At 40.0% G+C, this 23,253-nt stretch overlaps 1 protein-coding gene across 3 annotated transcripts in view; it reads right to left on the bottom strand.

The window, feature by feature from the left end:
- Positions 1 to 578: 578 nt before the first annotated feature.
- Positions 579 to 23,253, bottom strand: part of LOC119737181 (MAP kinase-activated protein kinase 2-like) — a 28,615-nt gene continuing 5,940 nt past the window's right edge. For all 3 annotated transcript variants that reach the window (XM_038211356.1, XM_038211357.1, XM_038211355.1), the window contains exons 2-9: positions 22,303 to 22,507; positions 13,307 to 13,446; positions 11,486 to 11,544; positions 10,646 to 10,849; positions 9,700 to 9,775; positions 7,272 to 7,482; positions 5,203 to 5,283; positions 579 to 4,647 (exon numbers count right to left, since the gene is read on the bottom strand). In XM_038211356.1, coding sequence (XP_038067284.1) covers positions 4,516 to 4,647; positions 5,203 to 5,283; positions 7,272 to 7,482; positions 9,700 to 9,775; positions 10,646 to 10,849; positions 11,486 to 11,544; positions 13,307 to 13,446; positions 22,303 to 22,507 — 1,108 coding nt within the window. In that variant the 3' untranslated portion in view covers positions 579 to 4,515. The remainder of the gene's footprint in view (positions 4,648 to 5,202; positions 5,284 to 7,271; positions 7,483 to 9,699; positions 9,776 to 10,645; positions 10,850 to 11,485; positions 11,545 to 13,306; positions 13,447 to 22,302; positions 22,508 to 23,253) is intronic.

The following is a 23,253-nucleotide window of genomic DNA, read 5'->3' as shown; positions in this document are numbered from 1 at the left end:
CTTCACACGAGTATATTTATTTGATACCAGTCCTATATTAACTTTCCGTCATTAAATCGGCTGGTACTTTTCCGGGTGATTGCAAATAACCCTGCGTATAAACAGGAGTACATTGGATACATCGCGTGATGCTAGCCTTCCCTCATGCCGGCAGTATTATACCAGTAATGGAAAGACTGGAACAAAAGGTGAAAATGCTTGACTGAGTGATTCGGTTGGTGGGCTGTAATGACGACTAATTGTCCTGGCGGTAGGCACAGGATATTTGCACAGGTTGTTAAAAACCAATCAATTAGTCGGACTGCTACACATGCACGAGCGCCCGTTAAAAATCGTGAGCTCACTTTACGCAGCTAAAGTACATGTACTTTCATCTGTTATTTTCTTCACTGTTGTGTTGCAGCTTCATTTTGTATGACTGCTAATGGATTTTGGGGAGTCTATTGTTTGATTAATAAAAAAAACCCAGATAAACTTTATTAACGCATGAAACCCCCTCCACAAAATATGAAATAATTCGGGAGAAGTATCCCAAATTTCTACAGAATTTCAAATTCAAATCACACAGACAAAAAACCTCTTTGAGACCTCGATTAAGACTCGGTTTATTCTCATAAAATGGCAACTATGCATCCATTGTTCCCTATTCTTCCTTCAAAAATTCCTACCTAGTATGTACATAAGGGGTATTACTCATTACTAAGAATTTCTTTTTAGTTTTTTTTACACAATGCAACATCGAGAAAAATACTTTTTTAAGTGGAAAAAAGGTTTAAAATGGTATAATCTTTGGAGAAAAGGTCTCTCCACGAAAAAGTACAAGTTCGCCTAATCAACCTAGTTTTTTTTTTTAATTTACAAAATTCCCTGCATGTTTTAGAAATGGGTTACTTTAGATTTCATTCATGATGACCTTAGGCCAGTTTCATAGAGCTGCGGTTAGCAGAAAATAAATGTTGCTTAGCGGATTTGTCCGTCAACAAACATCAAAGCAAAACACTGTGCAGGGCATGCTGGCTGATTTTGCTAAGTAATTTTGTTTGCGCTTAACAAAATTTAACTGCGTAACAGTTTCACGAAACCGATCATATAAGTAGATCTAAAATGGTTTTTTTTTCAAATTTTTTTGTTAATGAGGAGCAAAAATCATTTTTTCTTTTTTTTAAAGCACAATTAATTACTTTTTTAACAAAACCTCTCTCACGATGTGCTTTACAAAATCTTACAACACAGGCTTTGCAGTGGTACAGGCTATAAGAACAAAATGCAACATTCTAATAGAAAGTAAAAATACCAGATTAAAATGGTGACTTTAAAAAACAAAACACCTGACGGGTCACGTGACTTGACAGTCAAATCACATGATACAACTGAGTTGTTAAACACCGAGTACACTTCTAATGGAGACCACCTGAAGATAAGATTTGAGTTCCTAGATATACACCTCTAACGGGTACTTGTGAAAAAAAAAGAGTAAATGGATAAGGCTAAGACTATGGCCGAGACCGTTGAAAACCTGAAGTTTGCTTGAAACACACCAAGACTTCCACTCGTATGTGTGCTCATTCTCCGACACCGAGCTATTTACACCCCCCCCCCCCCAGCACAAAATTGAGGACACATACTTTACACTGTTGTGGACACTAATACGTCTATAAGGCCGAATCCAAAGTACTTGGTTACGGCTGAAAATATAACACAGTTCTATGCTTAGTGGCTGCAGCCGCTTCAATAGGCGTGTGTGCAATATCTAGCTATAGCCAAGTAATTGGGACACGGCTTTACATCATATCGTTAGATCGATCCTTTAGGCTCCGCCCATTTCGTATTTGGGTTGGAACACGTGCCTCTCCATTGCCAAACTATATGTTTCAGCCATGCGCATCATATTTTCTTGCATGCATGCCAGACATTTGTGCACGCATGTCAGACATAAATAACGGCAGACAAAATAATCAAGGGTTGTTTTTTTTTTTAGATTGGTCTACTTGCAAGCAGACACTTGATGCAGAATCATCTGGTTGAAACCAGTCACCACACACAGCACCAGCGATATTGGATTAATTACTAGAATTAAGCCTACACATTTATAGGCACATGATTAGGATGAACTGTTAAGGTATCTGGTTAAACAAACAATGCTGTTATAAAAGCTAAAAATATTCAATCACAACGGTGAGCGTAATCACGTACTTGACTCGTAAAAAAAAATCGATTTCAAATAAAAACTGCTATTTCTTATTGTTTAATTAAGCATTGTGTACAAATCAACCAATGTTGTTTTTTAAGAAAGCAAATAAGATAACATACTTAATATATTAAAATCAGAAAAGATAAATACACACCATCAAGTTTCTTTGCTATGGGCTCCATGCGTGAACAAGTGAGGGTACTTTTGATCATTTCTTGAGAGCCCAGTAGCTGGGAAACTCTGTATACGCCTATTGGTTCGCATAGCATCTTCCCATGAGCATCAGGCATCATAGACCATGCCTTCGAATGTCTCCCCCGGTGGTCTCCCCAAACTCTCCCTATCTTACTATTGAGGGGGGTACTTGTGCAAGGAGCCCCTTGGCAACAGAATGATCTTCAATATGAGACAGGTTCGTTGCCGTTGAAATATGCTTTTACATCTGTATATATAACAATGACTTAGTTCTCCTTACATTCAATACATTACATTGGCACTCGTTCTGCACATTATTTACTTGTTAATACAAAAACTTGTACGTTTACTTTGAACACTACAGAAATGGATCACGGGCCTCTACTATAAAGAGACTGTTTGTGTGTATTGTAGTCTATTTATAACATGGAATTTGCATTGGGTGACGTGAATTCAATATTGGGTTTGCCCATTTACCAGAAGACCCCTGCTGGAGTCCGACCCAAGTAAGCTTGCCAACATTATGAAATGTATCGGTGAAGGGCAGATAGTGGAGTAGCCCTTTTTGGCATCATAACGTTTTACAGAAACACCCATAATAGCTTAGAAAATGTTTCTAAATCAGTGGGTTCTGAAAAGTCTAATCTAAAACGTACCTCTTTTTTTTTCACAATCGACTGAAGCCCCAAAATCCAGTTCTGTAGTTGATTATATCTAAGTATACAATGTATTTACACAGGCAATATTTTGCCCCTTTCTTCACACACTTTAAAGTCTTGCAAAGAAATTCCGCTTGGAAAAACCAGTGCATGTCATTTCAAGGGTAATTTGGTTTAAAAAATATCTAACTTCTTTACCCTCGTGTTCATAAAAACAATACGATATTTCTGTGTGAAGTGTGGTTTATACAAGGAACCACTCAAACATTCTGAAAAACAAATATTCACGGGAAAATTTTGAAACAAAGTACACTTGTCTATGACCTTAATTTATCACAAACATTTTGGCTTTAGCCAGCACAAGTACTTAATTAACTCCATGAAATATACGAAGGCAAAACCTTCTTTGTTGGAGTGTCCAAGGGCTTAAATAACTTTCCTGTGCAAGGAACTTTGAAGTTGAAAGACCCAGAGACATAAGAACCGGCCCTTTCATTAACCCTAACGATCCCATCCAGTCAAACTCCAACACCAGGGTTTGTTGGAATATGTTGGAGTGAGGACTGCACTAGTAAACTGATTATGATTTACATGGGGTCAGGCATACCACCATAATCAGAGTCCAACAGTTTGGGTGTTGAGTTACCATATGGTGTTGGAATTTGCAGGTGTGAGGAAGGTTCCTAGTAAAACACTCAAGGGGGTTAGGGTTAAAGAAGGTTCATCCAGGAAAGTGCTCATATAACTGGAAAACAGATTTACAGTAACTGAAGGTAGCATGAGGTAAAATGGTGGGGAAAAATAACTAACTTGAGACAATGGGAGAGGGGAGGGTTACAAACAGTGTTACACACAAGTCCCTCACAAGTCCTCACAAGTCATCACAAGTCCATCACAAGTCTTCATAAGCTATCACAAGTCCAGCACAAGCTATCCCGTCCCAACTCCAGTCACAAGCTATTACGATGAACTGGGACAAAGACGATAGTTGCTATTCTTTCCTTTGTTGGGGTAAAAGTAGAGATATTGCGATCACCCCATCCTTGATGAAGAGGTTCTTCATCGAGTCTCTCCAGGATGCTTTCAGATTAGGCAATGTATAGCACTTACCCCCACCGGTACCCTTTTGGGGTACAGAGGCAAGCAATACTTGTGCCTGTCTTTGTTCCTTAGTAGCCTTGGAGTTGCTTTTGGCCTTGTCATGGACGACTTGTGATGGAATTTGGATGGACTTCACTTTGATGGACTTGTGATGGACTCGACTCTGACAAACTTCTGAAAGGAGGTTTGAGCCTTCAAATCTTGACTCTTTAAGGAAAAGGGCATTGGGAACAGGGAGACGTTGACTACCTTCAAAGGGTAGGCAGTGCCTGGTGAGCATGTCTCGACATGCCGAGTCAGGGTCAAGAGGGAACGGGGGTCAAAACTTTAAACAATCTTGAGGGAGGAGGTCGGCTAGGCTGAGGGTAATCATGACTTGACCGGCTGCTCTTTCTGGACTCGCCTCTTCATCAGGAGAGGGTTGGAGGCGTCGCTCATGTCCTTGATCTTGATCTGGTCGTAGTCTACCCTCATCGTGGCCAGGGCATTCGTCATCTCATCCTGTAGAGGGGAGAAAGAGCCGCATGGCAATGGTGAGAACAGGACGTGCTATGTCATGAAATGGAGTTGTAGCAGCAAGGGGTGGGGGATGATTTTTGGATCACAGACACAGAGAAGCCTTAAAATGTTCATTAGTTGTCTCGCAACTATTTTTTTAAAGAGTGTTCTATAAGGTTGTCTCAAGAAATGACTAAAAAATTCTCGTAGTCATCACGTCCCCCTACATTGATAAAACAACCTTGTACAATATGGGTTAAAGAAGAAAGAAAAAAATACCGACATGCTTTGGTAATACAGGATTGAATATCTTGAATTCCGTCTAATCGATGACCTAAAACATATTCCAAAACTACGGTTGAGCCATTTGTTCTTGCTGTCATCAACGAACACTGAAACAACTGAAACAAGTACATATTGTTAATCTTTTGCTTAGAAACACCCCAAGCTAAGGAAATCGTGTCCCCCCCCCCCTTCTCTTCAACAGGATTTCTGTGACTCTTTGGAACTTACTACAGAGGCAGAGTTTTTTTTCCTGAACTTATTTCGCATACTCACATTCAGGTCTTCCCACTGGTCTTTCTCCTCCTTCATGACTTGAACGGAGCACAGCGGTGTCTCGGGTACTTCATTGTATTTCTACGAAAATACAGGAACACAAATATTACAATGGAAAGGGTCTCACTTTGACAAAGTTACCAAAGAAAGGAAAGTCTACTAACAGGTTTCTTTCTCAGGGGACTCTGTGCAAAATACAGTCACAATGGTAAAAATGTAAAATGTTCCAGTTACTGAAGGACATGTATGTTCCATTGCTCCCCTCAATGCTCAGCTGCATTCTTCCTGATGACGTCATGGGTTTGTGCTCATTCAGCAGTAAATAAAATGCCTGTACACCAAACCACCTGTGCACACAAGCCAGTGTGTGCACTCGATGTGTCCTGAGGTTGAAACAGGTGGCAAGGGAAGCTGTGACACGCAATTTGCAAGGCGTTTGCAAGCTTTACTTTGAGACAACACACATTCTTAGAAACTTGCCAGGCGACCATTCTTGACCAATTAAATTATCTGGACAGTATAAAACATGGGGTGGCTTTGCATTGATCGACTGATCAATGGTTGAACGCAGACTGCTTTACAGATGGAGGCACACAGGCAACTTGATTTGCTTGAGCAACTGGTGAACACACCCAGTCACATCCATACTTGTTCTTTAAAGGGCGCTGTTTAAGATGACTACAGGTCGGAATTCTTATTTCTGTGCAGCTCTTAGTTTTGAAATCCCAACAAATCTTCGTCTACATTGATCATCAGTTCTAAATCTCAAGTGTATTCTCTTATTGATCATCCATGGACTATTCTGGTGATATTTTTTTGTGCTCTCCAGATTGAATGCTGGGTTTTGGATCACATTTTTGTCTGAGAACTTCGAGTTACATACTACAAGTACACTCATACACAAATCATATGATTGGGACAGTGCATGCAGATGGCATCAACAACTTGTATGCAGAGGGCCTTGTGAGTACGAACTGTTGGTCATCGTAATCCTCTAAATTTGGCTTCTTCAAGTCCGTTCAAACCAGGGACCTGTGCCCAAGGACATAATAGTACCGTAGGCCACTTCATTTGTATCCTGCATACGAATTTGCATACGCACAATAGGACACCTGTGATGGCTTCATCGATTACCATTCAATCAGTGCTTGATGAGTTATCTGCCAGCTCAGATGCTGACTTCGCCAATAAACCTCAACAAGTGTACCAGTATGACAAGACCAAAATTACGGAATTTATTCATGGCCAGTCAGCTGATGGCTGTCACATCCCCTAGCGTCTTATTAGTCTTTGTGATGCTCTCCACACTGAAATGTGTAACAGCTTTCCGGAATTTGAGGGAATTGAATTGTACGCCAAACGGAAGTTTTTCCAGCTCACCAAAGATATCTATATCCTCGGGTATGCCGTTGAGACAAAAATTGTAAGGACAGTCGGTATTCCACACAACTCAGTCAAAATTTTCTTCACACAGAAAATCTACTCTTTTGTGTAGTAGTGATATACTGTAGTAGTGATATACAGGGCGAGTGGAAAAAAACCCAAAAAACAACATATGTCTGGGCCATTGTTTAGTGAAGTTCTGCATACTATGTAGCACTTTCAAAATCTAGGATATGAAAGCCCAATTCATAAGCTTTCTTTTAGTACAAGAATCATTCAAATCACTCATGTACTTTTCAAGTTACAGAATTTTAAACACAAACACAAAAAAGGTCCACAAAAAAGTGTGCGTTCTTTCAGCAAAACGAAAACAATTCACACACATCCCTATGGGATTTGTTTTCGTTTTGCTGAAGAACACTTACCTTTTTGTGACCCACTGACAGAATTTCAAAACTGTGGTTGTGTTTAAAATTCTGTAACTTGAAAATTACATGAGTGATCTGAATGATTCTTCACTGAAAGAAAGCTTATGAATTGGGCTTTTACTTTATATCCTAGATTTTGAAAGTGCTACGTGCAGAACTTCACTAAAACAATGGTCCGGACTTTTTTTTATTTGTTTTTACTCACCCTGTGGTTTCTTCACAGAATGTGATATGATTCTATATGAAGGATTCGCTTACCCTGACCCATGTGTGGTTCATGAACTCCGTGATGGTCAGCCGGTCAGCGGGCTCTGTCTTGAGCAGTTGGTTGATGAGGCTCTTGGCCTCCTGTGACACCTTGTCCCATTCCGGCTTGGGGAACTCGTACTGACCGTTGCGGATCCGGCGCTTCATGCCGGGGGAAATGGCCAGGCCGTGGTTGCTGTAGAATGGTGGGAAGCCGCATAGCCTGCAGAAGATCCAAAAAGTCCGAGTGTGGATAATTTAAAAATGAACTCTCTCAGTTTTTGAATTTCTACGGGCAACTGTTATGTCCGTGACAGAGCCATGATATCTAATGATTTAGAGAAATGATAAAAAAAATCCTAGTCTGTAATCTCCTTGACCATTACTTCATCATTTTCAAATATTTTGCAGCCCAACAGTAATTCAGACAGATCTGTATGTGTGTACAAGCTTCAGGCTGCAAATGCCCAAAACAAGAAAAAAAGTACATTTTTGCCACAATAAAATGTTGAAACTGAAATTGTAAAAAAAAACCAAATTTGCCATAGAGCATGGACGGTATATCTTAAGCCTAGAACAAAGACTATAAAAAAGAACAAGGTAAAATAAGATACCAAAAACCAATCATTTTTACTCAAAAAGAACCCAAGTCAGGCTTTACAAGTATGGGACTGGTGGAATTAACCACCTTGCTGTGAAAGCCAATAATCTATCTGCAATTTCCGAAGACATGCATGCATGCAACACAGAGTCCTTTCAAGCCCAGTACACCGTATGGTACAGTCTAATCAGACCTGGGATGAATTCACTCAATCACAGAGGCAACAGTGTTAATTGCTTGTCTGGGGGGGGGGGGGGGGGGCGGAGGGCTGACTATAGTCAAGTACTGCATCTATGTTTTAAAATTCCTCCCGGTCTTTCAAGCAAGAGAACAAGTCTTTCGTATTAAGTCAACCACCGTGTAAATTGCGTCCGCATGCCCATTTCAATTACCTACGATGCGGTTAACAGTCGGCTGAATCTGATTGCTATTGGCAAGATGACACTGTTGAATCCTCCTTGAATTCAAAGCAAGTGGATTTTGGAGAAATTAAAGCCCACTAGAATTAGCCAGGCTACTTGAGTCGCCAGGTTACTTGTGTGCTTCATGAAGAGTGGGGATATTTGAAATTCACGCACCGACTCACTCAACGAGGGTAATTATGTACAAGATCATTTGCTTTTCATGCATTTTGTTAGTGTTTCCAATACTAACACCAATGAAATTCTGAAGAATGTACAAAACCTAACCTGTTGAAGTTTCAGCTCAGTGGATATTACAATTATTATGAAAACAATGCAAAACCATGCACAACCTTTTGACCACGAAACAAGAAACGTGATTTTATCAATAGCGCTCAGTCAAACGTCTGATAGTTGGAAATCACCAACATTTTTTGACAGCAGTCAGACGGAAACATTTCATGGGGTGGTAAGTACAAGCAGTACGAAAGAGAAAACTGAAGAAATTTAAATATTCTTTTACAATCCTTGATTAGATTCATCTGATTGTGGATGATGTATGATTCAAGAAGAAAGTGTTATTTTTACACAATCAAACTTACGTTTTTCTTGACCTTTCGAGCAACATCGCTTCCCTTCATCAGAAGTTGTGATGAAGGGCAACGATGTTGCTCGAAACGTCAAGAAAAAACGTAAGTTTGATTGTGTAAAAATAACACGTTCTTCTTGAATTCTTCTTTTACAACTGTTGGAAATTCCAAACTTAATTGCTAGTGACACTTTCGTTAATTAATGCAAATTCAGAGTAGGTTTAAAAAAGTCTGTTGGGCTATTTTCTGTAAACAAAATAAATGTGGCACACTTGATGACAGTGAAACAGATGTCCTTCACACTGTTCTAATGGTTGATATGGATATAGAATAAGACCAATCATCAATGGTAAATTGATAAATATAGAAACAATTGCTTAATTATGGTTTGCAATCTGCTGCAATAATATGCACAAGATTAAAAAAAAACCTCAAAAATATACGTACAATGTCATAATGGAGAGTAAATAGAATGCAACTAAAGACTTTAAAAGATGACCATGCAAACACAAGAGGGTGCTATCACAGTTTAGTGAAGACTTTAAAAGATGACCATGCAAACAAAAGAGGGCGCTATCACAGTTTAGTGGACTACTGTTGCCTATCCTAGATGTTTACGAAAGCTGGCTTCTTCTCCAGCTGTGGCTTCTGCCTCCACCTTCACTATTTCAGTACCACAAGGCCAATGGTTTGTGTACTGTCATTGATTTCTTGCAATTCTTGGGCTGTAGATGAAGCCAAACCAGGGTCGGAGCCACGGTTTCGAAAACCCCACAGATTGACCAATGATAGTGATCGATTTGTGTAAACTGCATTTACAAAAGGATTTTTTTCATTGTTGTACTTACAATATGTACATGATGACTCCTAGCGACCACATGTCACAGCTTTTGTCATACTTCTCTGGCCCAAGAACCTCAGGGGCTGTTAAAAAAAAAAAGGAAGACATGTGTCAACATTTGTAAAAGGAAATAAACTGGCAAAGGCAAATTCAAACTCTCTGGTCATTTCAGTAAAGGTACAATTTCTTCAAACTGGCTTTCTGTGGGGCTCTTGCCATCACAGCATACACTGTGATGTGGCTCACAAAAATATTTTGGATATCTGTAAAAAAAAAAAAGGAAGTAATAATTATGTTGTAATACAATTATAAAAACCAAGCAAGTAAGTCCATGTAATTTTTGAGTTATAGGCCGATAACTTGCATTTTGAAAACTTTGAGAAGGGGAAATTCTTTTAAAGCCTTTGTACAAATGGACTCTTGTCAGATTCCTAAGATGGAAACTATTGGATTAGTAATTCACAATTACAACGCATAAGTGGATTTGATCAAGGTTTTTTTTTTCACTTTTTCTTTGCCAGGAAAATTTGGAGACCATTTAAAAACAGAAACTTAACTGCAAGATGGAATCAAAATCTATTCCGAAAATGGTAAAGTCGCAAAATGTGCTTTGAAAAAAAATAAGAATAAGTAGTGTGTCACGAGCCAATATGGCCCATCAGGCTGGTGTTATCTCCGGTTTCAGTGGCATGAAATGTCTGAGAATATTTCTAATCCGCCTGGATGGGATGCTAGTCCATTGCAGGTTACTCCCCAGCTAATGCCTGTACCCATTTATACTCCTGGGTGGAGAGAGGCAAGTGGGGGTGAAGTGGCTTGCCCAAGGACACAACATATGGCCAGCAGCTGGATTTGACACCTGACCCTCTGATAACAAACCCTAAAAATTCAAACAAACTTCCCCATAACTTGACTTGACAAAACCGACCAGGAGCTTTTTTTTTTTTACTCACCCACGTAGTAAGGCGTGTAGCATGGTGTCTGGAGCGTGGCCGTAGTGGTCATCTTGGCAAAGCCAAAGTCGGTCAGCTTGAGCACCGTGTTCTTGCTCTTGTCCTTGTACAGCAGGTTCTCGGGCTTCAGGTCCCGATGGGCAATGTTCATGGCGTGGAGGTGCTGGATGGCAAGGCCAATGTTGCGGACGATCTCCGCTGCCTCTGTGGGGTGATTTAAAAGGAAAAAATATGGTAACAGTGAGGGAAATAAGGTACAGAAACTGCTTGGACAACATGAACTAGCTTTAATCTTTTTTGAGCTGTAATGTTTCCAATCTATCACTCACTTAGAATGCACTTATGGTACAAAATTGACAGCACTTATCTGTTTTGTCCTGGACAAATAATATAGGGTCCATATTTTTATCATTCACAATGATAAAAATCAGCATAATTATATCACAATTTAAACCATAAATTTAACCATAACTTTGTGAGTAGGCCACGGATTGCCATCTACAACCTCAAAACAATGCCTAAAGCCCTTCTTATATAAACTGAAAGCACCCAACAGCAAACTGAAAGCGAACATTACTGCAACATTTAGCAATGTTATAAAACAACACCATCACGTCATACAAAAATCAGGAAAACTGGTATCATCTGTTTTTTTCATTACAACAATTTTATTCTGCACTTCTCTGCCATTAAAGACAAACGAAAGTAGTTCACTGTTTTTTTTAAAAACACCATGAACTTTGTTACTGGGAAAAAAAATCCCCTAATGAACCACATTCCCTTAATACCCCGCTTAACACTTCCTCAAAGTTTCCCACGGACAGAAATAGAAACACTCACCCCGCTCTGTGAATAACGATTTCTCTTGTATCCTGCTGAACAGTTCACCGCCTTCCATGCTGAAACAACATGCAAGAATAACTCATTACACATTGCCCACATCTAGCATAACATTTTCATTTTGAAATTAACACATTCCCTACGTATTATTTTGACACAGTATTACCACAAAATTTGAAGGGAAATTATATTTGGTGACCCAGTTTGAATCTTCAAAAACCACCACTGTGCAGTAAAAAAACAAGGGACATTAATCAGAGATGAAACTGGCCTTGGCAAAAAAATCTGAAATTGGGCCTTGGGTCCGAGCTGCCACAGCGTCGCGCGGTGCAGTGCAGCGCAACGCATCAACGTGGGACCCAGTGAATTTTTCATTTCATAGGTCTGTATTGAACCTTTTGTCCAGCCGGAAAAGGATCTGATCAGCGTTGGCCTAGGTGTGTTTCTACCATATCACTCTGTTCACAACTGGATTAAAAAAAGAGATTAAAACCACTAAACTTGTGAAAAGTTTTACGTTTTTACATGCCGTTTTCACAGACTTTTCATGAACTTTATTTGGAAATTATAATGGAAAAATCGTTAAATAATCACTTTTGTGGGATTGTTAAAAAATCTGAAATTTCAGTGGAGAAGTAAACAAAATCTGATTTCAGATTAAAATCTGAAAAGTTTCATTCTGACTGTTGAACCCTCTTTTATTTTAAGAGGCTTGCCTCTTCTTTTCTCAATCGTGTGAAATCGTCCAAACCCTCCTTGTAAATTATGAAGGATCTTGGAGAATGAAGTCATTTTCTTTTAAGAGTTTACATGTAAGATTTTGCCCAATTTCCTTGTTTTCCCGCTTCATTGACAATCTTATCTAAGCTGCCCATTCCGATATGTACCAGGCTGTGACAATGAGTGCAGAAAAACATGCAAACCAAAGCAAGATTAAAGGGAATGTACAACATTTGCTTTTGCTGCAATTTTCTGAAATAAATGGATTTGGAGGATTAGTATGTTTTAGCAAATATTGTTACACTGACTTGTTTCACGTTTTGGGTTCGTAGATGCTGGAAAAGCCAAGAAAACCAATCATATTCTTGTAGTCTGGTTCCCTGACCCCACTTAAGATGAAAAGGAGCAATTTATAGACTTTGGGGAATTGCAAGATCAGAGAATCAGTCTAGCAGGCTTGTAGTCTTTACAGGTGTGTAATCAATTGCGAAGAAAATGCAGACGAACAAAATATAAAAATCTAGGACCTTTTTGAAAAAAAAAGCCAGTTTTCTCCAACGATGGTCGGCCGACCAGCGTTGGAAAAATACAGTTTTTTTTTAAATGTCAGCACATCAAGAGCCACAAATTAACTGGATGCTTTAGACTGTCATTCCCTAACAATCCAGTAAGATATTTCGTGATAATTTGATCATTTCATTTTTTGATGTTTGCAAATGTTGTATCTTCCCTTTAACTTACTAACTCTGCTTTACTTTACTAACTTACTAACTTGTACCAGACAATGAAACCAAGCAATCCAAATCTGGAGTCAAAACATGAATGGCACAAATCAAAACAAATCATTGTGTGGTTGGGTGGTTTGTTCATCATGCCGAGAAGGTCAAGAAAACGAGTCTGGGTACAAGACCTTTCTTATGACACACTTGACTTGTGCAACACCCTTGAAGTGTTGGACTTGTTTCATGTGCATGCCTTTTTTTTCATGCCTTTCACCTTGTTTTTACCATGTTCTGTTCTTAGACTTTCACTATTCAATATCAAGAGTCTCTCCGTTTTAGGAGTCTCAACTTCTTAGACTACCCATGTACACATACTCACCATTCCATGACAACTAGAAGGCACCTGTGACCATTATAAATGTTCTCGTACACATCCTCAATGCCGACGATGTTGTAGTTCTTGCATGCCCTCACGTGGAGGTCCACCTCCCTCTGTGCTTTCTGGTTCTCCAGAAGTACCTGCAAGGAGACGAGGAAAATTACAGTTTACTTCTACACAAGTGTCTATTTTACATCTTAACCCTAACACTCCCAAATCCTCTTTGCAGAATGGAGGAAAATGGAGGATTTTGCAGGATTGAGGCTATATGGCCAAAATGTGTGGCTGATTTTGGAGGATGCACTGTGTCAAGGTCTTCGGCCAGACCTTGTGTTGTTTTATGCTCAGCCGTGCATAAATTTAGGCCTAGATTATACTTGAAATCCTCAGCACTGCTCCAGAATGTCACTGGTTCTGCCTCAACATATTGACAGTGATTACTGGAGGATTTTGCAGGATTGAGGCTGTATGCAATTTTTACATACACGTACATGTAGAGGCAGTTTGAGGATTTTGCAGGGTTTACAGGTTGCATCCTAGCAAAAATAGGGAGTTAGGGTTAAAGCAGGATCATCTGCCTTTCATGCATTTTGTTGGTTTCCCATAAAAACACCACTCAAAATCCAAACAAGAATGTCCAAAACCTCCCCGGTTAAATTTCAGCTGCGTGGATATTACACTTTTCGAGAAAACAGTGAAAAACGATGCACAACTTTTTGATCACGAAACATGATTTTGTCAATACCACTCTTTATTAATAGAAAAAATATCAGTCAATTGACTGAAAGTTGGCAATCGCCTACATTCCTGGATTTCTTCTAAATTACAGCAATCCAGACATAATAGTTTCACTGTGTGTTTAGTACCAGTACCATCTACCGGTACAATCCAAGTAAGCATTTTGATAATAACTTGGTAGGTTACTTTTGGGACAAATAAAAATGATCCCATATGCTTTTAATTACATTACACATGTGTCTACCACATCATTATCATCGTCGTATGGCTGCTTCGCAGGCGACCGATGACCACAAATTTATGGTCACTGGCAATGTTCAAGGGTGCCTTGGTTGAAGCAAAGTTGAAACAAAAATGATGGTAAATGAACATAACACATTTACTATCAGAACTGCCGAACTTTAATAAAAGAAAACTACAACATGTAATTCACCCCTTTTTGCCAGGAACCGTCTTCAATCCTCCAAAATCCTCCACAATTTTACACAAGTTTATGTTCAAATGAAGGAAACCCACTGCCCCAATCCTTTACAATCCTCTGAATGTCCTGCCTCTCAAAATGCTTTCATCCTCAATCCTCCTTTTCTTCAAACACCATTCAGCCTCCATCCTCCAAAATCAACCGATACGGAATGTTTGGTATAAGGCGCTATATGTAAGCACCACATTATTCATGTTATTATTATTAATCAAATTTATAATTCATACAACTACATTTTGTACATAATGCCAGGACTATTTAAAGCTTATGGCAATTATGAACAGATATGGTCAATTTATTGAGATGATTACGACATTTCAACTGCTATCAATTGAGTTTTGTTATCGTAATGAAAGATTATAAAATTATATGTCTGCATTCTCATGTGTGTCCTGAGGCACAGACAGACGGAAAATTATTATTTCAATAAAGCAATGCCATCCATATTGGCCATTGAAGGAAGTGAGCACCCAGATATATTTGTAGCTTTTACGTGATGGCCACATACCAAAGGGATGCCTCAGACATGAATGTACCATAAGGCCTGTATTGTGCATGGAGATTTATGTATACCATGTGTATCTTGGAGAATTTATAAGGAAGTGACAAATTTCTTTGTGTATGAGTAATTTGCTGTATTCTTCATGTGCATAAAGTACCGGTATGTATGAATGAGAATTGTGACAAAACAAGACATCTCTATAATAACGTATACAAAATTAAGAAAAAGTCTATACCATGAATCCCCTAAAATTGAAATATCCCCGCAGTGCTCTCGTGCAGAATTTGAGTTAAATTTGTTAACATATGAATGATGTATTTATTAAAAAATGAAAATGTGTCAAGTAACACATTAAAAAAAAGTCTGAAAATTGGATGAAAGGTCTGAAAGATGCATTTCTTTCTATACTGACAATTGATGCCTTTCTCTCAGATTCAGAAAGTCTGAATTCAGACAAAAGTCTGATAAATCTCATGCCTGAGAGTGAGAACGAGGAAAATATGTTCTTTGTACCCAAGACATGTGTACATAAAATTACAAGTTCACCTTACATTACATGTACATGTACATGTGATGTATAAGTTTTCTTTTGTGCATAAACATGTTACGGTACATGTTTGCACGAATATCACACGGACCGGTACCAGTGTGTCACATGTACTGTACACAAGAGTACTGATGTTGGCCTACATTCCTCCATGTAGGCATTTCGCATTTCACTGTTCTGACCTATGCCCAACTCCAATATACATAACATTTAGGTACTAATCGCACGTACAATTCTCAGAAGCACCCAGTGGAAAGCTGCGATAATGGCCAATCATGACTCCATTGTCATGTTACTTGTTAGCTGGCTGCAATACAAAGCTACCCATAAGTGCACAGTGAATTTGTTATCAGATCAAGGTCAATGCTAGCAAGGAATTTGGGCAGTACATATCGTTTAAAAATAAAGCTACATGTACAGTGTACATGGCTTGGGACAAATGCAACCGGTTTTGATTTGACAGTAATTCCTGATTTCACGACAGAAGTCATGACAGAACTTTACAATGCACATAAACATGAAATCTGTTTCGGTTTTCCATGCCCATGTAGCCTGGTTTTCATTTTGAAAAATTGCCCACAAATGGCATTCAAAACCTTTCCTTTGCATTGTCTGAGAAGTTACTGAGTAGTTTGTAAAAGCTGGTTACGGGTACCAGATCCCATAATCTGGAACCGGTTCCTGACATCAGCGGTCGGGTACTCGGGTACCTTGTTCTGATGCACACCCCTACAACTTTGTTGCGTGTATACAAGATACACATGACATACCGTACAAGCATCGGTACATACATGAATATGTATGGTAGGAGATACGCATGATATAGAAGTACATGTACATGTACATGTACATCCAGGTTGCATGACCAAACAATAATCACAGGAAGCTACCAGGTCTGACTTCATGATGAACAATATGACCTTGCAGTGGGGACTGGCCTTATTAACACAAGCAATATACAGAAATGCCTGACCCAAATCAAATGGAATGACAGCAAACCTCCCCGCCCCTGACTCACACAAAGCACTCTGCATTGAGCTTGAATAGCCTTGGCATTAAAAGGGCTATATGGACAGGTGTACTCAGGCAGAACACAAAATGGCAATAAAACGGACAGTGTAGAAAATATACCATTTAATAAGTAAACATATTAATTGACAGTTTCACTGCATAATGTACATTCTGGCTTGCAAGATATTTGCATACACTTTCTGTATGCATACCGGTTATGCGTGTACATAATACGTGTACATTTTCTTTGGGTATGTTGGATCAAAGCCACCAATATTAATAGAACTTCTCACTGAAATAAAAATACTTTTGTGTATTTGTAAAATGCCGAGTCATCACTGAAACTTGGCTGTAAACTGATACATGTACCGTACAACTACCGGGGTAAGTTTACAGACTATTGCCAGTGTGGTACATGTACGTGTACATAAGCCATGCCGTACGTACATGTACATGCATGTAATGTAAGTGTAACAAAGGAGTTTCTGGAAATCTTTGTCTCAGTCTCTAGTACAAAATGTGTACATTTATCTATGGACCTCACTTTATAGAAGCCAGTACTGACGCAATTGGTGGATTTGCACTATCACTCGATCACGCATAAATGCATTCGCGCAGTCAGTCTATCCCGTAGAAAATCTCGGTTGTCACTTCTCTTTTTCCCAAAAATCCTCCAGAAGTGTAAATTACCGGTAGAAAGCAAAGGTGATCAACTGCTTGCACCGCAATCTGCCGATGGCAGCACCATTGACCGACAGCACAGCGTGATTGACCGTTAGCGCAGATCCACTGATCACATATTTGTGCGTAGGTTGTACACCTTCACCTAATTGTTCCTCAATTTTATGAACTCATTCACCACATGCCCAGGAGCATCTATTGCGTACTAGAGATTATATAAATGGCTTTCATAATCTACTCAAAACTGGCAAATGTTGATGACATGTACAAAGAGTACATACATGTACACATACGCTCAATCTGTCTAACCACACCGCAGCTTTACTTTCGCACTGCAAACAGAAATGTTGTGTTCGTGATCCATTCAAATAGACAATTAAAGTTCAATGAACTCAAATTATGGTTCAAAATGGCATTGGGTGTGGTCACTAGCAATATGATCCGTAAAGGGTGTGGCTACTAAGAGTTGTAATTTCCACATAGGTAAGGTTACATGTATGTACAATTGTTATCATAGGGTGTAGTCAAATGAGCTGCGCCAGTGTGTTAAATGCTTTCCTTATTTGTTGCTTACAAGGAAATAAAAAGTCATGAAAAGAAAGTTCATGACAAGATACATGACCAGCATGCGAAACCAAAGGGGATGCCGGTAGAGCTCACTAATGGTAACTAGATAGTGCACGCACTCGCCGGTCAATGCTGTGCATAAAGTTGTGAAGCCACATCAACTTACTTTTGGGCTCCATTTTATAGGTCTCCCTCAAAGACGGAAGCATGCATTGTACAGTGTTGAAAATGTCCCAAACACGCGCGCTTGTGAAATGTGTTCGAAATATGACGCAGCTGATGCGCGTTATACAAGTTGACACTCAAAATGCCGATGCACGTGGCTGGTCTGTACATGTAGGAAATGACGTCATTTGAGAGAGACCTACAATGTATATGGCTGCTGCTTTGTTCAACAAATACAGGGACCAACTTTGCAGAGCTGGTCAATACATGTAGTTAGAAGAAAAGTCCTAATTAAACACAGCAGAAAATTGTGCAAACCCCATGCACCATTTTGTAGCGTGTATAGCCTTGTTCAATGCGGTCTCTCGGCTTTTTGTCGAAGGGAGATAATTGGGCCCTAGCACCCACAATCAACGCGGTTACGTGCGTGTACCACCGACCCTTGTCCGTGCGTGTACCACCGACCCTTGTCCGTACGAACGGTTCGGTACTAACACAACCAGCAAGCACACACACGTGAGTACGGACTGTACGCATGGTGTAATAAGGCAGTAAATGTAGGCCTACTATGTTCTGCGTGTGGGTGTACGTACGTACGTGTGGGGGATATACGCGCCGCGTGGCCTGTCGAACGACCGCCTTGTTGGGTCTGCAACTTCCGGGTTTAATGTCTTTCTTTACTTTTTCGTCCAGTTTTGGAAAAAAATGGGCGGGCTTCAGGTATGCGGGTATGCCGTGATGATTATGTAGGTTCGTCTTGGACCAATCACATGAAACAACCTTCGCAATAGTATGATTAATTCATTTTTAAGCTGACCAATCGTAAGCTTCACAAGAATCATGTGACGTCGCGCGGCATGCATAATGCATTAGTCATCATGGCGTCTTCCATGTCATTTTAGCGAGAGCGAAATGTTCGTCACTTTTTCAACAATTTGACATTGATTCGAGTTTTTCGGCTCGTGTAATGAATCCATTTGAGTGGGCAACGATCGTCTAATGACAGCATTACCTGCAGAATTCGTTGGAGCCTTCAATACTGCTTCGGACAGACTGGGACTGAACGACTTTCACCCACAGCAACGGGCCGCCATTGCAGCGTTTCTTCGCGGATGCGACGTGTTCGTTAGCCTATCGCGGGCTGACCAATGAGAATTCAGTATATACGCGGGGGTGGTACCTCATTACCGTAATAGGTTTTGCTGGGTCAACTCAAAACCATCAAGGCGTTGGGTTACGCGGACTAGCTCATGCATGTACATGTACTTGTACATGTACATGTACTGTGTGTGCATGGCTGTTGTACGAGTACGTGTGTGATGTACGTGCGTACGTACATGTACATGTACAAGCATAGCCTTGCTGTATGGTACAAGTTACTTTCTCACTAGCAGCGTACGGGCATCGATAATGTGCACGCAATTATGCCTTGCCAAGTTGATTAGGGATTTTGTTATCGGCGATTTTTTTTTTATCGGCGAATCGATAAGCCCGCAACGCCTTGGTCAAGGCTATAGCGTGTATTGTGCGAGGTAATGCATCTGAGGTTTTGCCAGGGGGTTCTGGAATTTCTAAAGGACGGACAAAATTAATGCGAACGCGGAGCGCAAAGCCCTTACCGCGTGGCTTAAAGGGCCCCTAAAAGTTTTGGAATATGGATGTTCTGTGGTGCACTCTGAGGCGATTCCTGGCCACTTTCATATAACTTTTTAAGCAAAAGTTTTTTTGAGATTATAAAGACAATTTATTTTACTTTTTTGTTTAGAATATACTCTTGCTCTTATAACGTTCCTACTGTACTGAAAAGTCGAGGACACTGTATTCTTATCTCCATTTTTTGTTCCATTTAATTCTGGAATTCAAATCGGAGCAGGAAGTTAAGTGTTACTAAGGCCGAAAAAAAAAATAGTTCTGCTTCCGATTACATGCCTTTCCAAAATAGGGTCGGTCGGTCAGAATTTTTTTTTGCCAATTTTTTTTTTATGCAGATTGAATGGGGTATTCAATTATATGCGAAGTTTTAGCCTGAACTATTTCCATTGCACTACAAGATACATGTATAGGTCAATTCTGTGAAATAACTGGCAAAAATGTTCTTTCTCCATCGGTGTTTTCTTGGCATTTTTACGATGTCGAATCCGACCAGTTGACACTGACAGTGCACGTGTCAAATGCATAGCGATGCTAGCGCTAGCGATCGCATAGCCATGACAGACTGGTTACCGCACTTTCATCATGTCTTCTAAATTGGCCCCTGCACGGCGCGGCGGGAACCAGTCGTCACTGCATTGAGCAAGGTTTACGCACGTGATTATAGTCACCGTGACATCGAATTGCGAGTATGATGACAGATCGCGAAGCGAATTTGGTGTCTTTTGAAAAAAAAATAGCCAATGTAAGTAAGAAAACAAATAAATACAAGCATTTTTTGACGCAAATGGGTTGTTGAGAGGTATTTTGTGAAGACAGAAAAGACAAGCTTTTATTTTTATTTATTCAATCATTATTATTATTTTTATTTTTTGGAATTGCCGATAAAATTTTTAGGGGTCGCAGCCTAAAAATAGGGTCGGTCAGGTAACCGGAAGCAGAAGTATTATTTTTTTGGCCTAATACACACACTTATAAATTCATTATATTTCCTTATTTTAAAAAGTTATATTCACTGAATGACGAACATTATCCTGTCTGAACTAAATCAATATTAAGTTTGGACATTTTAACTGATGACGTCATCAGTGTAAATAAAATGTATACTGAAACTTATAAAACCCGGAAGGATGTTTTTTGGTTCAAGTTAAAACAAATGGTTCTACTGAAAACGGATGAATTTCTGTTCATAAAAATATTCAGAACTTAACTAGCCAATAAAATAGTTCTAACTCAACACACAATGTACATTGTGTAGCTCTATATTTGCAGTGTTATTTGTTTGATACAGGGAATGGCAAATGAAAGACTAAAGGACCAAATACATCTATATGATTGGTAGATGGCAAGTTTGGGGCGAGGGAAGGATATGTTATCAGTCTACTGAGTTTTGATGAAGAAAAAGTTGCAGAGGGTAAAGCATGAATAGCTACACTGGAAATGGCGTAAAGCATGACTAGTTTCAATGAAAGCCGGTCCCACTCCTATTAGGCTGGGGATGTGTGTATGTTATGTCGTGGGAAGGAAGGAATATCAGACGCAAGAATATCGGAACACACTGTTTAATGCAACATGGCGGAACTCCTCAATCCTGCCGATAGAGGGCGCACTATAAGGACACAATGTAATGGAAGGATAAACCTTGCTATTTGTTAATGTTGAGTACAGAATGCTAACAACGTCAATGAAACTTTTATATGAAAAAAAAACCTTCAGGGGATAGGTATGAACATTAGTCCCTATTTAAAGCTCGAATGAAAAATTCCTGGCAAGCATAAACAGCTTTGCCATCATCGTCATGGCCGAGGTTATTGCTTTTGGGTCAAAGCATATCCATCAAGGCGCAACTCCACTGGCGCCACAATGTTGCGCAAGTTCATAATATCATAGACATGTCATGATTTTAGATAGTTTGAGAGAAATATCGATTCTGCACTGCCTGAAGATTTAGAAAAAAAACTATGGATATTTAACGGTGTTTGTGCTAGACGTTCGAAGCGCCGCGCTTAGCCGCGGCAACGCTAAAAATGAACAAAAGGAAGGAGATATTTGTAGAGCAAACAAAATGTACAGCGTAGCGGCGCAATTTCATCGTAACCATGGAGGAATGGTAGAACACTGCTGGCTCGAACACATTTTAGCCCGGCAGCAGGGGGTGCTGAAGCATATTCCAGCACCCCAATCCAAAAAGTATGGGTTGCTGCAGCACCCACAGCACCCCCCGTGCCTGCGGGCTTGGTCTTGCTACATGTATGCTTACTGTCTCTGTGGGTTAGATGAAGGCTCTTTTAGCATTGATTATGTGCTTAGCAACTCTATGATACTGGGCCAAGTCAAGAGTGTATAGAGCATCCTGTTGCCTATCAACCGGGGACTTCAAACTAATAGCAGGCTTAAGAAAAATTGTGAAAAAAAGGAAGTCCACAACAGGCTGGTTTGCATAAACATGTAAGTCAACATGGATCAAAATTTGAGGAACAGATCAGTATGTGGTTTGGCCTCCCAAGATGGCACCCTGGTGCCTTCAGCCTGTGATCTCGATTCACTTTCCAGTCATATACATGTGTACATACTATGCAACGATACGGTACATCGGGAAAACCATCGGTACACTACAACCATGGATTTTTAGTGGCTGTGAATTCAGGACTTACTTTGAGTGCGTATTTATGCCCCGACTGTTTGTTGTGGCACTCCAGCACTTTCCCGTTGATTCCTAGTCCCAAGACCTTCTTGGTGATCTCATAGTCCTCCGTGATGGCGTGCTTCTTGGGGGTATAGGATAGCCCCGACTGTGTCGACTGGCTCTCACCCATCATGTTCTGCTGTCGATTGTTGTTCTTCCCTTTGGCTTTGTCCCTGGGTGAAACGGAACAAAATGCAGAGAAAAATACATTGGAATCAGAATAAGCAGAGCTATGATTCATTTGCACAAAAGGTTACAGCTACAAATTCCAACAGAGGATGAAATTACACTTCTTTGAAGTTGTATAGTCTATGGAGATTAGAGTGCAAGTATTTGCTAACAAAATTGGAAATGTTTGTTAGTCCCAATTTCAACATTGACTGACCTTCATTGAGATAATATATGATGAAAGAAAGTGGCATCATGATGCAACATTCTTTCCCTTCCTTGATGGTCGCATGCCCTAGGAATGCACTTACAGCATAAATTCTGTTCGGACAAATATGGTCAATGGTAGGCAAATGTCCAATAGTCATTTCACCCTCTGTGCAGATGCTGGTTTTACAAGTGTATACATGTACAGTGTCCATGCACTTGGCATGCAGTGCAGTATTCTGGCATTTTGTACACAGTGAAACCCATGTCAAGGAGGCAATCAAACTCAACATTGCAATACAGCCCTCACAAAAAAACCAATGCAGCCTTCGCCTGCCATCCGTTCGGTCATGCAAGGGTCAGACAATCACGTTTACGAGGTACTTACTCCGCTGGGGTCAGAGCCAGGGGATTTTTGAACATACTCCGGGTTGCTTCGTTTTCTGCCATTGCACTTCACACAGCCCGGTGATGTTTACGGAAGGAATTCCTGGCTCAAATTTAGAACTCGCAGTGCGGGGCTTGGCTGGCGCTTATTTACAAG

The sequence above is a fragment of the Patiria miniata genome, unplaced genomic scaffold, assembly GCF_015706575.1.
Source record: "Patiria miniata isolate m_02_andy unplaced genomic scaffold, ASM1570657v1 HiC_scaffold_3, whole genome shotgun sequence".
NCBI lineage: Eukaryota > Metazoa > Echinodermata > Asteroidea > Valvatida > Asterinidae > Patiria > Patiria miniata.
The sequence above is the reverse complement of the archived record's forward strand: the minus strand, read 5'-3'. Positions and strand labels throughout refer to the sequence as shown.